The 17,556-nt window shown below is 51.0% G+C and overlaps 1 protein-coding gene across 1 annotated transcript in view; it reads right to left on the bottom strand.

The window, feature by feature from the left end:
* The window catches only part of COL23A1 (collagen type XXIII alpha 1 chain), a 305,334-nt gene extending 289,224 nt beyond the window's left edge, over positions 1 to 16,110 (bottom strand). Inside the window, exon 1 of the mRNA XM_088023561.1 lies at positions 15,829 to 16,110. Coding sequence (XP_087879687.1) covers positions 15,829 to 16,110 — 282 coding nt within the window. The remainder of the gene's footprint in view (positions 1 to 15,828) is intronic.
* Positions 16,111 to 17,556: the final 1,446 nt, after the last annotated feature.

Here is a 17,556-nt window from a genome sequence, read left to right as displayed (position 1 = left end):
CTAATTGTATTAGTTTTTTTTTTAAAGATTTTATTTATTTATTCATGAGAGACAGAGGAGGAGAGAGAGAGAGAGAGAGAAGCAGAGGGAGAAGCAGGCTCCCAAGGAGCAGGGAGCCCGATGTGGGACTCGATCCCAGGACCCTGGGATCATGACCCGAGCCGAAGGCAGACGCTTAACCATCTGAGCCACCCAGGCGCCCAATTGTATTAGTTTTTAATTGTTGCATAACAAATTGTCACAAAATCAGCAGCTTCAAACAACACTGTCTAGACACAGACAAGTTTGGTTCTCAGCTCATGGTTTCCTGAGGCTAAAATCAATGCTTCAGCTGGGTGTTTCTTTCTGGACTTCTGGGTCCTCTTTCAAGCTCATGTGGTTCCCTGTGGTCTGTGAGCCCCATTCTCTTGCTGGCTGCCGGCCAGGGGCTGCTCTCATCTTCTAGAGGCCACTCAAAGTTCCTTGACATGTGGCCCCCTCCACACACCCTCTCACACTTCAGATCCCTCTGACTTCAGGAGGGGCCCAGTCCCTTCTAAGGACTCACCTGCTTATGTCAGGCCCACCAAAGATAAATTTTGTAATGAACTCAGTCAACTGATTGGTAACTCAGTCCCAGGAGTAATCCTATCATAATCACAGGTTCTGCCTACACTCAAGGGGAGGAGATCACACAAACTGTGTACACCAAGGGGTGAGAATCCCAAGGGTTGTCCTAGAAATCTGCCTGCTAAAGTAACGTATCACAGCTGATTTCTTACTTTGGATGAATGTGCTATGGTTATGTACATATGTAAGCATATTTTTCTATAAATCTAAAATTATTCCAAAAAATTTTAAAAGCCACATCATGGATTTCTACTTCTAGGCAAGATGGAGTAGTGCAACTCTATTGATCCTCCTGCATAAAATAGTACCACCAAAAACAAAACAAAACAAAAAAAACCAAACAACAAAATCTGCAAATAAAACATAGGAAACACAGGTTTTGAAGACACTGATACCAAGCAGGAAAGGAGAGTGATATCAGACAGAGAACAAGGGCTCCAACTTCCTGCCTGGGGAGCGTTTCCAGGCTGTGGCACAGGGAGGGAAAACAGACATGGAGCCTGGCAGCCTTCTGAAGTTGGAGAGATGGAGCCAGAATGTCCACAATAGCCAAACTATAGAAAGAGCCCAGATGTCCATCGACAGATGAATGGATAAAGAAGATGTGGTGTATATACACAATGGAATACTACTCAGCCATCAAAAAAATGAAATCTTACCATTTGCAATGACGTGGATGGATCTAGAGGGTATTATGCTAAGTGAAATAAGTCAATCAGAGAAAGACAATTATTTATCATATGATTGCACTCATATGTGGAAATTAAGAAACAAAACAGGGGATCATAGGGGAAGGGAGGGAGGGAAAATAAAATAAAACAAAATCAGAGAGGGAGACAAACCATAAGAGACTCTTAACTATAGGGAACAAACTGAGGGTTGCTGGAGGGGGGGGTGGGGGAATGGGGTAACCAGGTGACGGGCATTAAGGAGGGCATGTGACACCAAAAACTAATGATGTAATATATGGTGATTAACATAACAATAAAAAAATTTAAAAAAAAAAGGAGGGCATGTGATGGAATGAGCACTGGGTGTTGTATGCAACTGATGGATCACTGAACTCTACCTCTAAAACTAATAATACACTCTGTGTTAATTAACTAAATTTAAATAAAATAAATGTTTTTTTAAAAAAGAGATGGACCTGGGAGTCCAGGGATGCCAGGCAGTTGGGGCTGCAGAGCAGAGGACTCGAGAGAACCAGAGACCTGGGAGGGTTCTTTGCAGATGTTCCATGGAGCACTGATCAGTACACGCAGGAGGCGATGACCCGAGGCCAGGGGAAAAACCACCCAAAAGGATGCAGGGAACAGCACGTAGCTCTTACACGGGGCTGGGAAGGGTACCCATTCCCCCAGCCAGACAGGTGAACTCCCTCATTCATGATCAAAAAAAACCAGTGAGTAGAGCACCAAGAAGGGTCTTGCCTCAGAGATAGGGAGTAATCAGTCCTAGACTACCCATGGCTCTGGTTCCACCTAATGGATCCTAAAATCAGGACCCGAAGGATCCAACTATTTCCAAACAACTGTAACCCAACAAAGCTCATGAAAATTTACAGAAATACAAAAATATTCAACACCCAATGAGGTAAAATTCATAACGTTCAGCATCTAATAAGAAATTACCAGCAGGAAAACAGACCCCCTAAAGAGCAGAAAAATCAGTGAACTGAAACAGACCCACAACTGCTACCGATGTTAGAATCAGCCCCTGCAGACTGTAAAACAAGGATTGTAACTACATGGAACACGTTCAGGGAGTTCAGTAGAGGCATCAAAGATACTAAAATATCTGCACTGAAATTCTACAGGGAAAACTACCATGTCTGAGGTGAAAGACAGGACAGAGGGGATTGATGGCAAGATTAGACACCACAGAAGAGAAGATTAGTGAACCTGAAGACAGCAAGAGGAATGATCCAAAATTGGGGCGCCTGGGTGGCTCAGCCGGTTAAGCGGCTGCCTTCGGCTCAGGTCATGATCCCAGGGTCGTGGGATCGAGTCCCGCATCAGGCTCCCTGCTGAGCAGGGAGCCTGCTTCTCCCTCTCCCTCTGTCTGCCTCTCTGCCTACTTGTTCTCTCTCTCTCTCTCTGTCAAATAAATAAAATCTTTAAAAAAAAAAAAGAAATGATCCAAAATGAACACAAAGAGAAAGAATGAAAAAGAAAAGAAGAAAAAAAGAGCATCAGTGAACTTCGGGTCTTCAAGTGCACAGATGAGTGGAGTCCCCAGATTGGGAGAGGGAGAGACAGAGAGAGAGAGGGAGAGAGAGAACAGAAAAAAATATTTGAAGCCATGAGGGTCAGAACATTGTTCAAAGTTTGATGAAAACCATAAACCCACAGATTCAAGAATCTCAGGGAAACTCAAGCACAATAAACATGACAAAAATCACACCAAGGCAATTGCTTCCAACCAGTGATCAAGAGAAAATGCTAAAAACAGCCAGAGGGAAAAGGACGCATTACGTGGATACATAGAACTCTTGTTCTATTTATGCTGCTGGTGGGAATGTAAAATGATACAGTAACTTTGCACAACAGCTGGGCAGTTTCTTGAAAAGTTAATCATACACCCATCAGATGATCAACCGTCATTCCAAGGTCTGCATAACCAAGAGACACAAAGCATTTGTGTCCATACAGACACCTGTACACAAATGTTACCAGCGGCTTTATTTCTAATCACCCCAAACTGCAAACAACACAAATGTCCATCAACGGGTGATGGGATAAACAAAGGATGGCATCTCTCTATGATGAAATAACCGTAAGGAAAAAGAAGGATGCAGGGAGTGTCTGCGTTGAGACATTTTTATATGGATAGGATGACACAAAATTACGGGACACCCCACCCCCTATAAAAAAAAAAAGCATAATTTTGTGTCATCCTATTCATATAAAAATCCTAAGAAAAAAGAAGATGAGTCAATAGTGAGCGAAATCGGATACCTGGGTGGCAGGTGGGAAGGGGCAGGACTCAAGGGGGCAGGCCAAGCTTTTGAGGGTGATGGATATGTTCATTACCTTGACTGGGAGATGGTTTCATGTTTGTACCCATATGGTCACAATGTCTCAAACTGTAGTTTTAAAGTATTTGGAGTTCATTATGTGTCAAATATACCTTTGAAAAATGATACAAACAAAAACATTCTGGCCCTGGCTCCCACAAGCTTGCCCCCCAACCCCCAGGGTGGGAAAGAAGGTGTCCTGGGCTCAGAAGGCATCACTTCATGCCACCGGGCTTGGGGTTCCACCTCGGTGCAAGGTAAACCCCGGGGGAGTCAAGGGAAGACAGTCGGTGAGAGCAGCTAGCCCAAGCCAGGCGTTTGGCAGGAGCTCAGACACGTTTCTCTAAGGGATGTGGGGTTTCCTCAGTGACTCCCACTGGCACACTGAGTAACTTCCAAACCACATGGGCACACATTTCCTTGGGGGTCCCTGGTCAGTCCTGAAACATGTTGGCATGCTTTGAAACGTTCAGTGTGCAAACAAGATGCAATTCTTCAGCAACCCTAAATTTGCATTCCTATTTATCTATTTATTTATTTATTTATTTTTCAAAGATTTTATTTATTTATTGGTCAGAGAGAGGGCATGCGTGAGCACAAGCGGGGTGGGGGGGGAGCGGCCGGCAGAGGGAGAGGGAGAAGCAGACTCCCCACTGAGCAGGGAGCCCGATGCGGGACTCGAACCCAGGACCCCGGGATCATGACCTGAGCCGAAGGCAGACGCTGAACCGACTGAGCACCCCAGGTGTCCCTTGCGTTCCCACTTACGATTTTTCAAAGACACACATCCCTTCCTGTCAAAATCCACTAAGATTCACCGCACCGGGCTGACAGGACGAAATCCTCTCCATGGCCCTGGGTGGGGAGTGAGCAGTCTCCACCACGGCTTTCGACAGGCCGAGGAGAGCCCCCGGGCTGCCCCCGGCAGGGCCTCCGAAGCCTCCTCGCAGCCCAGCCAGGCTTCCCCCTTGGTCCCGGTCGCCGAGCCAGGCGCTGCCACAATCCCCGCCCCAAGGTGGCCTGCTTCCCCTGACCGCGGCCTCTCAGTCTCGTCCACGCGGAATGCCTGTGGTCTCCCCTGGCCTGTCAGCCGATCAGACAGTGTCTCAGGCCAACCTGTGTTCCCTCAGAGTCCGTATGTTGAGGTCCTAACCCCAGTCCCTCAGAATGTGACTGTATTTGGAGACATGGTCTTTAAAGAGGTGATGGAGCCAAAATGAGGTCAGCTATGAGGTGGGCCCTAAGCCAATGTGACTGATGTCCTTCTAGAAGAGATCACGACACGGACACACAGAGGGAAGACCATGAGAGAGGACACAGCGAGGGCATGCTCTTCTGCAGGCCGAGGAGAGGCCTCAGGAGAAACCAACCCAGCCGACACCCTGACGTCTGGCTTCCAGACTCTTCTTCTGTTTACGCCCCCCTGACTGTGGTACTTTGTTAGGGCAGCCTGAGCAGACAAAGACAGATGGGGTCCCCCCAACACCCCACCCACCTCCTATGGGGACAGATGGGTGAGCAGGCGGTGGGGAGGCTAAAAGCACACGGACGCCTGACCTTGGAGCCGAGTGAGGGCCCGCAGGCCACGGGAGGCATTGAGGGTGGCATTCAGGGTAGATGGGGAGCGAGGGGAGGGAGACCCCACTGAGGCTATTTAGGAAGATGAACAAGAAGAATGCAGAGCTGCTGGCTCTGCCTGAGACACCGGGTGACAGGACCCAGAGAGACCAAGCATTTCCAGAAGGGCCAGGTGCTAACGGAAGGGGACAGAAGCAAGCCCACGAAGGCATCGTCCCAGGACCACCCAGCTGGGATGAGGCGTCTTTTTCCAGCTCACCCCATTCTTAGCCCCGGGTGTGAGCCTCACCACAGGCAGGGGGAGGAGGAGGAGGAATCGGCCCCAGAAGGGCCCTGGCCCCGGAGGTTAATGGACACTCCACGGGCAGCATTAGCAGAGCGGAGAGCAAGGGGCGACCAACGGCTCACTCGCTGTCCTGGGAAGTGAGTGTCACTTTATCCTCAGAGAAGCGGAGTGAAGCCGACACTGGCACCCTCTTTCCAGAGGAGGAAGGAGGGGCTTGGAAAAGGCAACACATTTGTCCCTGGCCACTGCAGCCGGCTTAGAGGCAGGTCCAGACGCAGACCCAGATCTCGCTGCTCTGGAGCCCACAGCATGAGCTGGAGGGCCCAGTGAAAGGGGCTTTCAGGAGGACCCGTGTGGGACAACCTCTGTGGTGCGTATGTGCCCGCACACCCACGGGCACGCATGCACACACATGCACATGCGTCTATATTCACATTCATGTGCATGCACACACTCTCACACGCAAGCACACTCACACACATGCATCTGTATGCACACTCACGTGCATGCACACACACGTATTCACACACGTGGATCTATATGCACACACTCAATGGCACCCTCACGTGCATGCACACACCCTCACGTGCATTCAGACTCGTGTGCATGCACTCTCACATGCACGCACTCACATGCACGCATCTATATGCACACATGCGTGCACACACTCTCGCACACACATGCATCTATATGCACTCACGTGAGTGCACACATACTCACAAGCACGCACTCACACGTATTTATATGTGCACACTCAAAGGCACACTCATGTGTGCGCGCACACACGCACTCACATGCGGGTATCTATATGTGCACACTCAAAGTCACACTCACATGCGTGCACACACTCTCATGTGCATGCACACACATGTGTGCATCTATATGCACACACTCAAAGGCACATTCACATGCGTGCACACACTTTCACACGCACGCATCTATATGCACCTACGTGCGTGCACACTCACATGCATGCATTCACGTGCATGCATCTATATGCACACACTCAACGGCACACTCATGTGCATACACACTCACACGCATGCACACTTGCTCTCACGTGCATTCGCACTACCTGCACACACACTTGTGCCCTCCAGACCTCACAGTGGCTCACCCTCACACACAGGCCACACACCCCAGTCCAACTGCCACATGAACTTGCCCTTCATTTGACTGCACTGCGCCATGGGGCTGCAAAGAAAATGCTGTGGACGGAGACGGAAGAGGCACCATTAAATCAATGGACAGACCACATTTTTGCGTGTGTGAAGATCCTCCTGGGAGGCCCAAAGCTGGGTAGGTTTTATTTAAACGGTCTCCTAAAAACCCCAGAAATCACTGTAATTGCTTTATGACTGTTTCACAACTCCAAGTTGGAGGCAAAGTCCGTTTTAGAAGCTGAAATTACCCATCTGAAAGCACTTCCACCCCCCAGCCCCGATTTTGAGGCTACATCAAAAAAATAAAGATTTTCTCATTTACCAGTGTGACTTGAAGCAGATGTGTGGGAGGCCTCTAATCCATCAGGTTAATCATGAGCATTTGGGGGGTGTTCATGCCATGTTGCATAACCGCCAAGAACAGACTTATTATTTAAAGCGAATTTATTAGGTGTTCAGGTGCCCTTTCGCAATGAAAAATCCATCTAATAATTTTCATGAATAATTAGGTTTTTGTTTTGGTTATAAACATGAATTTGTGTGTGTGTGTGTGTGTTTAAATGAAAAAAATCTCATTCCGCTGAAATGAGAAACTGGGGAGAAAAATGGAGTTATGAAGCCAATTCAGCCCCTGCTTTTCCTCAGTGACCAAGCAGTCCCCCTGCCCATCACTGATGCAGACACCGGACCTGGGTTAATACCATTTCCACTTCTGTGTGGCCTCCGAGGCTGGTGGAATCCCAGCATTAAAGGGACCATGGAGCCTCCTCTCCAATGTAAACAAGCATATATATGCACCTTCTGGATGCACCCAAAGAAAGCCTTCCACTAGGAACAGCCATGCGTGGGATGTGGATGACATCTGGGGCACTTTGGGCCATCGGCTTGTTTAATCCCCACAGAAACCTCATGAGGCACGTATTATAATCCCCATTTAACAGCCGGGCAGGGGCACCTGGGGGGCTCAGTTGGTGGAGCGTCTGATTCTTGGTTTCGGCTCAGGTCCTGATCTCGGGGTCCTGGAATCGAGCCCCGCGTCGAGCTCTGTGCTCAGTGCAGAGTCTGCTTGTCCCCCTCCCTCTCTCAAAGAAAAATAAAATATTAAAAAAAAAAAAACCCACGCACACAAAACAGATGGGCAAAACAGAGGTTTGGAAAAGCAGTCATTTACCTGAAGTGACACAGCTGGGAGATGGCAGAGCTGGGATATGAACTCGGGTCCGCTTAAAGCTAAAGTGCTCCCTGCCATCCACATGTCTGCCCCCTATGGAGGGTGTCTACACTGGCAGGAAAGGCTGCTGCCCTGGGCTTGATGACTGCTTCCCGCAAGGGTCTGCTGTGAGGCTGAGGGAAAGGGCTCAGGACCAGGAGTCAGGTCGCTGGGGTTCAGACAATCACCGCTACCTGGGGCCAGTCATTGCCCCTTCTGCCCAGGGTGAACCCCACAAGAGAGGCACTCCATCACCTCCAGGAGCACACTGACGCCCCTTCCTTTAAAACTACATCTGCAAACTTATTTTTTCTCCCAAGGATTCGTGCTTCGTCCTGAAACCTGTTTCTGGACATGATGAAGGCCCTCAGATGTCTTCTGAGGGCCTGTGGCAACAATTAAAGATTAATCCTGGGGCACCTGGATGGCTCAGTCGTTAAGCGTCTGCCTTCAGCTCAGGTCATGATCCCGGGGTCCTGGGATCGAGCCCCACATCGGGCTCCCTGCTCCGCGGTGAGTCGACTTCTCCCTCTCCCACTCCCTCTGCTTGTGTTCCCTCTCTCGCTGTGTCTCTCTCTGTCAAATAAATAAAATCTTTAAAAAAAAATTAAAGATTAATCCTGATCCGACACGTGGGAGAAAATCGAATGAGGAAGGAGCTAGAGGGCGTGTGTGGCCTCCAGAGAGCACTCCCAAAACCAAATTACATTTGTTCACGGACTTAGAAAGATGTCACGGGCGCGCAGTGGGCGCGATGCCTGGTATTTCCAAAAAGCTGTTCCAGAAAGGGGTCGACGGCACCAAACCAAAACAGGAGCATGATTCTGAGATGAATCGTCACTGTTTCTGGATCTCGTTTTAAGGCTTTCTTTGTTATCAGTTGCCTTTTGCTTTCAACAACAACAAATCCAACTGAAATTAAAAATCCAACCGGAAGACAGACGGACTCCACGCTGTCCATCAGAAAACTGACTTCACAAGGGTACGGTTTTGGGATACCACAGGCGGATAAACGAGCCTGGCCTTGACAAACCTGGATATTCTAAAATCGAAACAAAAAACAAAGCCCTAAAGACGTTCCTCTTTAGGCAGTTACTTACATCCTAGAGAATAACAGAAGGAAGACACTTGCCCCAGGATGCCACTGGCTGCGCCATTTTCTGTGCCAACAAAAATGTGGAGGAGGCCTAGATTCTGGGTGGACAGAAAGACGCAGATTCCATTGATAGGGTCAGATGCAGCTGTGAAAGATTGTGCAGCCCCTGGAAAAACATTTTTGATGTAAGGTCGGAATGCACACAAGCAAGGTATACATGGTGCACGCTCTATGGTTAGCATGGGGTGGGTGTAAATCTGTCCGAGGATTAAGGACTGGACGAGATTATGCAAAATGTTAAATAGTCCTTGTTTTAGGGCGGTGGGGTTATCAATAACATGAATCATGTTAGAGCAACATACACTTTGGGGTTTTTTGTTGTTTTGTTTTTAAGAAAAGGAGGAAAGGGAAGGGTAGCCAAACTGGCATGCTATTGCCCAATACTGGGTCTAACATCCTGGATAAGGAGGTGGCCACAGCTCAGCAGCAGTGGGAGCTGGAGAGCCGGTGAGCACGGCAAGGGGCAAAGACAAAAAAAAGGGTCTGCACCTGCCCCGCAAACAGCAGGTTTGGAAGAACGCAATTTCCTAGCAACACCTACCAATGCCTCATGGTTGGAGATAGAATTCATTAGGGGAAAGGGAGAAACGTGTAGAAATCTGGTAGAGGATTTGGCTTCTCTGAAGGTACAGGATTATACCAAAAGCCTGTGGGGCCCTGAGGGTGAAGGGCAGGGGATCCAGTGCCCAGAGCTCACCCCTGTGTTGAAACCTAATCCCCAGTATGATGGTATTAGCAGGTGGGGCCTTTGGGAGGCGAGAAGGACACGAGTGTGGAGCCTCATGATGGGATCAGTGCCCTAACGCGGGGCTCGAACTCACCACCCTGCGATCAAGACCTGAGCTGAGATCAAGACTGGGACGCTTAACCGACGGAGCCCCCCAGGCGCCCTGATAAATTCCCCTTCTAATTAAAGCCAGTCTGAGCTGGGGTCCCGTCACTGTTATTTGAAGGTGCACGAGTCCAAAGACATGGAGAAAGGCTGCATCTAATGAGATGATGCTCTTGAGGGTACAGGGGACATCCTGTTCTGGGGACCATGGTTGCAACTGCACATGCTCTGGAAGGGAATCAGGGGGCCATGGTGACATATGGCTGCTGAGAAAAGCCACAGAGACCCACGGCTGGGGTAAGGGAGGACGAAGAGGAGAGCTGTCTGGGCACATACCTAATGGGCGCAGGGCTCCATACAGGAGTCGGGGTGTACTGCTCTTGTCCTCGGACTGGCTGAGCCAGTTCCGCCAGCCTCACCAGCCTCCTCCATCTACTGCAGGGTGATACAGGTATTTCCACTTCCCCACTGTGGGGTCAGAACAGCAGCCACTGAAGGGTTAGAGACCATAAACTGCCAAGAATGGGGTTGTGCCAGAGAGAATCCCCAAATGCACCAACCTTGCCTCTGACTCTGGCTGGGGGCAGAGGTGGAGACGGGACCCCAAGGGAAACAGAAATTCTGTGGCTGAGGAATGTTCCCAAAGCGGGTGTGGTTATGAAAACTGTGGGAGACCAGTGGATGACTGCCCCCCCCGCCCACACACCCCCGTCCTCCTCTGGGGTCACCTTCTACAGCCCCCACCTGACACTGCTGGTTGTTCCCCAAAACATTCCCAGTCCTCCTTCCTAACAAAGCCGCCATTCTCTTCCAGTGGCAACGTGCCCAGCCCCAGGGGAGAAATCAAGATTGGTCCAAGCCTCCTGTGGCAAGCCCGTTACCCTTGCCAGTGACAGGATGATGGCAATTGTGGGCGCTGGCTCTGCTCGGTGGCCATACGGGGAGTCTTCTGAGAGGTGCTGGGAGCTTCCCCCCTCTGACTCAAACAAAAGAGAAAGCCTCTTGAGAAGAGGACTCTTTCTCCTGCCTCCTTCCCTTCTACCTCGGTTACTCTTGTATGAAGATATAAGCTTGGAGCTGCAGCAGCCATCTTGACACCATGAGGAAAAGCCAAGAGACTGGCAGACACTGACCCGGACCCACTGGTGGCCGACTCACTGAACTAACTCAGAACTGCCGACTAACTTCCAGGCTCCTCTGGTTACACAAGATAATTCAATGACTGTATTGTTGAAGGCACCACACTCAGCTATTCCGCTACTCACCATCAAAAGCGCACTTAATGACCAACGCCTTCCTCTATATTATTGTATTTGCTTGTCCCTGCACAGGTAGTTGCGAGCTGCACATTAGGAAAGAGGTTGAAGAGGTTAGATGTTACTACCACAGCTAGTAAATGGTAGGACCGGAGCCCTTCTCTGCCTGCTGGGATAAATTCATTCAGTTCACAGATGACCCAACCTCAGAAGCCATGCCATAAACCTTCGAAACCAGTATGTAAAGGTCCCATTCAAACATTTCCAAAATACGTTTGCGAAAGAAATGCCCTGACAGTTGGCTCGTTCTAAACATGCTGCTACTTTTTATTTTTTATTTTTTTTAAATCTTTTTTTTTAAAGATTTTTTATTTATTTATTTGAGAGAGAGAGAATGAGAGAGAGTACGAGAGGGAAGAGGGTCAGAGGGAGAAGCAGTCTCCCCACTGAGCAGGGAGCCCGATGTGGGACTCGATCCCGGGACTCCAGGATCATGACCTGAGCCGAAGGCAGTCGCTTAACCAACTGAGCCACCCAGGCGCCCCTTTAATTTATTTTTTTTAAAGAATATATTTTTTAAAGATTTTATTTATTTATTTGACAGAGACACAGCGAGAGAGGGAACACAAGCAGGGGGAGTGGGAGAGGGAGAAGCAGGCTTCCTGCCGAGCAGGGAGCCTGATGCGGGGCTCGATCCCAGGACCCCGGGATCATGACCTGAGCTGAAGGCAGATGCTTAACAACTGAGCCACCCAGGCGCCCCATGCTGCTACTTTTTAAATATTTATTTATTTAAGAGAGAGAGAGAAAGAGAGGATGTGTGAGCGGGGGGAGGGGCAGAGGGAGAGGGACAAGCAGACTCTGTGCTGAGCTCGGAGCCCGATGTGGGGCTCGATCTCACAACCCTGAGATCATGACCTGAGCCAAAACCAAGAGTCTGTTGCTCAGCTGACTGAGCCACCCACACACTGCTATGTTTTAATACTCTGGTTTCTCTTCAGATTGCATAAATCTTTTGCCTTTTCCTAAACACGTTGCTATTTTATAAAGCTCTCCCAAATTGCTCCCCCACCAAAAAATTAAAAAAGAAGAAGAAGAAGAAGAAGAAGAAGAAGAAGAAGAAGAAGAAGAAGAAGAAAGAAGAAAAAGAAGAAAGAGAAGAAAAAGAAGAAAAGAATAAAGGGAGAAAGTAAGCATGCCAGGAAGTCACCAGAAAGAAACTTTTTGGTCTGGGAGCCAGGAAATGTCAAGGAAACAAATGGAGCTACGATTGACCCTCCCGTGTCCTGTTGAGCCACGGGTTTCAAAAACTGGCTCTTTATTAACATGTTCTCCATAGGGCAGTCCTGACAAGTGGCAGGCCACCACAGAGGCCGAGAAAGCAGCATGTGATTCTGGGTTTTACGGTAATTTAACCAATACATATAGTAGTTGATGGTAGGGGAGGAAATTGAATTTTACCCTGAGTCTCTGAGTTTTCCTTGTTTCCAAACTGATTGGTCTGGACAATGGAAGACCAGGAGCCAACAATAAATCCATTGTAAGCTGGAAATGCTCTCCTCTGAATACAGCTAAATATTTCTTTAATCCTTGCATTAAATTTGTTACTGGAGTATGAAAGCTATTTTATTTACCCTAAAATTTAAGCTGTTGCAATACTGTAATTATAGGTGTAATGAGTGGGGGGGTTGATTACTTCGGCAACCTATCTAAGGTACCTTAAGAGCATAATATCAGATGTTTGTTGTGCATTTATATTTTCGGGTCATAAGGAAGATACTATCGTTAACGACTTTTTTATGTTATGAAAACCATTTCTTTCATTTTTGGATCATGGGAAGGGTCTTTAGTAATCCCAAGTTAGCATGAATATTCCTTTTTTGGAGCTTCTGTATCTACATTATCAGGCACATCAGCCAGTCCCCCCCAAAAAATTATGTCACAGTTCTGTTCCCAAGGGAACAAAGACATCGGGTCCCCTATTAACAGTGGCTTTTGTTGGCTTATTTTGTAATTTTTTTTCTGACATTAAAGTTGTTTGTGGTTGGCAAGGATTTCTCTTCCTCAATTTGGATGTGGTTTCTGCCTCTGAAACTCAGAAAACAAGCTTGTTGATAAAGGACCAGCTGAAGGCACCCTCACATGCATAACTACTTCAGGAACAGACTCAAAAGACGCTTCCCTGAAAACAAATCGGAGCTGAAAACCATGTTCAAGTTCAAATGTTCTTCCCTTCAGAGATTTTCAGCTCAGTATTTATTTGTCCTTCCTATGTAACGGTTCAAAAAAAAAAGTATCTTCACATCCATTTAAAGCCAATTCCCCGGGTGCCTGGGTGGCTCAGTCGGGTAAGCATCTGCCTTCACCTCGGGTCATGATCCCAGGGTCCTGGGATCAAGCCCTGCGTTGGGCTCCCTGCTCAGCGAGTAGCCTGCTTCTCCCTCTCCCTCTACCCCTCCTCCTGCTTGGGCTCTCTCTCTGTCAAATAAATAAAATCTTAAAAAAAAAAAGGGGGGTTAAAGCCAATTACCAACTCCTTGAGGTGCACCTCCCACACCCTCCCCCCCCAACCTCGGCCAGGGGCTTACATGTCCCGTCCAGGGACATTAGTGAGAAGAACAGCTTGTTGCAGGAACAGACAGACTAGACCGGTGCCCTGGGAGAGAGATGGCTTCTCACAGGGGACCCCAAACAGCCAGAAGTTCAAATCCAAGTGCATTAAACCACGGCATCTCTGACATTCCACCCTCCAATCTGTGCTCCAAGCGCATACGCTCTTCAACTAACTAAACCCAACTAAGCCAAGTTTAGTTAGCTGGTAGTATAACCTGCCCATGGACGCACGTCCTGTGCTCAACGCCCGTCTGCGGAATGCTGCAGTGAATTTCAAGTGGAAATCCCCGGATGTGAAATTTGCCCTTTGCCTTTCTAACCAAGAGCAGAGAGACGGGGCCGGAGACAGAGACATGAAGTCCCACCCAGGTAAAATCAGTGTCGCAGAAGGGGGGGCAGAATGAAGCCACTGCAGTCTCTCCCCTCGGATCCTTAAGCCTTAAGGTCCAGGACTTGCGAATCCACCCTTTTCAGCAGGGGCTGCTTTGCCAGGGCACCCGCCCTGTCCCCACCACCATCAACCTGGACACAATTGGCAAATTCCTTGTAAAAAGGTTTTACTGGGATTACTGGTTCACTCGGTCCGGGCTTGCGGTTTATTTTTACTAAGAGGGGCCTCCTCTCGGAAAGGGCTCCGGTTATTGCACTAACAGAAATGTTACTGGGCCTCCATAAATCAATTCAACACCCTGGTCTCTAGGGATTTGCGAAAGATAATGGGCTGCAATTATGGAAGCTTCAGCACCAGTCGCCAGCGGGGCTCCGGGGAGATTTCCGAAGTCTGTGGGCACTTTGAAGACGAAAAGAAGGAAATCAATTCACGAAGCAGCAATTCTGCCCCAAACCACGGTTTGGAGGAGGAGGTAACGCTGGAGGAGAGGTAACGCTGGCTTCAATTAAAGTCATAAGGAACAGGTACCCGGGACTAGAAGGTGTGGCGCAATCTTCTCCCATTCCCCCAGAGAGTCCAAAGGCACTCAACCACGGATACACAGCGTGATACATGAATAAAGATCACAGCTCCCACAGTTGAGGGGAATCGGTAGCAACAGGCTTGGCCTACCTCTCCTCTACCTTGAAACCATGGCGCTTTTCCTGCTACAATTGAGGATGCGCCTCTGGGCAGGATACTTGGGATCCGCTTTTCCCAGGAGGAAGAGGGTGGCTCAGGCAAGGGAGGTGAGCACAACCAGGAGACCCCCTGGCCAGTCCACCTGCCTGTCTCACTTCTAAGGGGAGGGGCACTGCCGCACAAAACGTGGAGGTTTTCAGTGAACATGATGGATGGTGAGGGTTTTGCGGCTCCAAGGGTGGCGTCTGCTTTGAAGACACACAACCGCAACCCTAGTAGAAGTGTCACAGTGTCTCATACGGCACTTCCAACGAGCGCAAGAAAATTCAGCAAGTATCTGCATCGCTTGAAACCAGAATTGAGCTTTTTTTTTCCTTCCCCTCATCCTACCAGGTTTCGTAGGCCCTGGGTGCGCACTCAGCTCGAAGAGCCCCAGAACACGGCATCTCCAGGATGGAGCTGCTCGGAAACAAGCCTTTCCGGAGGAAGGTGGACAGGGAAGGTGGGGCTGACCGGGTCCCTGCAAGGGCCCTGGCCGTCGCGTCCGTCCGAGGCTTCCCTCTGCCCTGGCCGCCGGCCTGCTGGGGAGCCCGCGCTTCTCCAGGTACACCAGCACGGGGCACAGTGGTCGCGAGGCTACCGGGGGCGAGTCACCCACCTGACCCTTCCCACACGAGCCTGGTCATTCGTCCGGCGGCACCGAGGAGCCAGGCGCTCAGCGCCGGCGGGAGGCGACCGGTCGGAGCGCGCACCCCCGTGGAGACTCGCCGCCAGGTCTGTCAGTTTCCAAGTCCGTAGGCTTTCCGCTCCCTCCCCGCTGCTCGTTCCCGAAACGGCCCTTCCAGCTCACGCTTCCCGCGGCCGCTGCGCCCTGGAACGCGGGCGACGGCAGGACGCCCCCCGCCCCCCCGGGGACCCGCACCCGCAGCCTTCCCCTCGACGCGCAGGCCCCGGGCGACCCCTCCTCGGGGACATGGCCGCACAGCCCGCGCCCCACGCGCACAGCCCCTGTCCCCGGCCGCCCCCGCGCCCCTCACCTCGCGCAGCAGACGCTCCAGGTGCGGCTCGGCCCAGGCGGCCAGGGCGCCCGGCGGCCCCGCGCGCCGCAGCAGCTCCCGCTCCTCCTCGAGCGCCGCCACCCGGCCCTGCAGCGCGGCCGCCTGGGCGCCCAGCAGCAGGCAGGCGGCCGCCGAGCCCACGGAGAGCAGCAAGCACAACGCGCTCACCGCCCAGGCCCCGGCCGCCGTCGCGGGGCGCCCCCCGCCGCCCGCCGGGCCGTCCTTCCGCGCGTCGCCGCCGGCGCGCTGGCCCGGGCTCATGGCGCGCGGGTCGCGCGTGGGTCTCCCAGGGGGGCGGTGCGGAGCCGCGGCGCGGGCTGGCGCGCGGGGAGCCAGCGGCAGAGCCCGAGGCACGAGGTCGGCCGGGCGCGGGGCTTGGCCTCCGGGCAGTAGCGGAGCGCGGCGCACGCCCCCCTCTCCGCCGCCAGCTTCTCCACAGCGGCCACTTTGGGCAGTTTCCTCTATGCAAATAGACCCTGCCAGAAAAGGAGCCGGGACCCACCCAGGGGAGGAGCGGCCCGGCCGGCCCCGCGCGGCGAGGGGCGGGGGAGGGAAGGGAGCTGGCTCCTCCGAGCCCCCCAACCCCCACCCCCACCTCCCGCGCGCGCGCGCCTGGCCGACCCCTGGCCCGGCGCGGACCTCTGCCTCACCTGTCCCCGGCGCCGGGCTGCACCCCACTGCCGCGCGCGCACCTCCGCTGTTCCCCAGGCCCAGGTCCCCTGCGGTCCCGAGAGGACTGCGGTGCGCCCGGACCCTCGGCGCCTTCTGCAAGCCCACCTCTGGCTGGAGCATCATCCGTGCCTGGGGGAAATGCCCCTACACTTGTGAATTCACCTTCCTGACACTTTTTTTTTTTTTTTTTAAAGTTCAGCACTTCAAACCCCGTGGAAAACTTAGTGAGTCCAGCCTGGATGGTGCCCTGGCGCCTCTCGGTGGCTGAAAGAGATCTCTGCGCACTCGCGCTTGGAGACGCAGTCCGGGTTGTGATCTCGCCAAGCGGAAAGATGCCTCTTAGAAAGAATCTTAGGGCTCTCACCATTTATTAGGTGCCAGACATGTGGTCCTGGGAGCAGAAATTGTAGGACCTCGCCGCTGGTCTGGAGAGGGTTTGCATTTGAGAAAATCGAGACTATCACAAATAGAAAAGATGGGGGGAAAGAGCTCCAACTTTTGTTCAGATGATGGCTTAATTCCGCAGTGGAAGCCCAGCTCGGCCCACACTAATAATCCAGTATGCACCGCACTGAGCCTATCCCGCGGTCCTGCTGCAGACTTATTTCACAGGGTTCAGGTAGGAAAGCCTGAATGTAGAATGAAGAGGCCCTCACGGTCTTTCCAAGAAAAGGAAGAAAGGCTGGAAGTCAGGCAGGGTCTCTGCCTGGTCACACATTCATTCCTACCAGGTGTATTTATATCGTAAAACGGGTCTCACCATAACACTTCCACTAAGGCCTGTGATATTCACATAAAACCACAAACTAACTGCCCGCTTGGATCTTTGTGATTTGGGCAACTCCACAACTTTTTTTTTTGGTGAGAAAAAGACCTGTTACATCTTCCTTCTCGCTCTCTGGGTATCTGTGGATTATTCATTTCGGTGGCTAGATTACTCATCTCTGAAAACTCTTGAGGACCTCCAGCTGACATGTCCCTCTTTACTCCCTTAATTCAGAGGGTTTTGAAAACCACTTCTGAGATTGGTATAAA

Source organism: Eumetopias jubatus, unplaced genomic scaffold (genome assembly GCF_037043125.1).
Source record: "Eumetopias jubatus isolate StellerSeaLion01/CBP00866 unplaced genomic scaffold, mEumJub1_p1.0 scaffold_5, whole genome shotgun sequence".
Lineage (NCBI taxonomy): Eukaryota > Metazoa > Chordata > Mammalia > Carnivora > Otariidae > Eumetopias > Eumetopias jubatus.
This window is presented reverse-complemented; position numbering and strand designations above follow the sequence as displayed.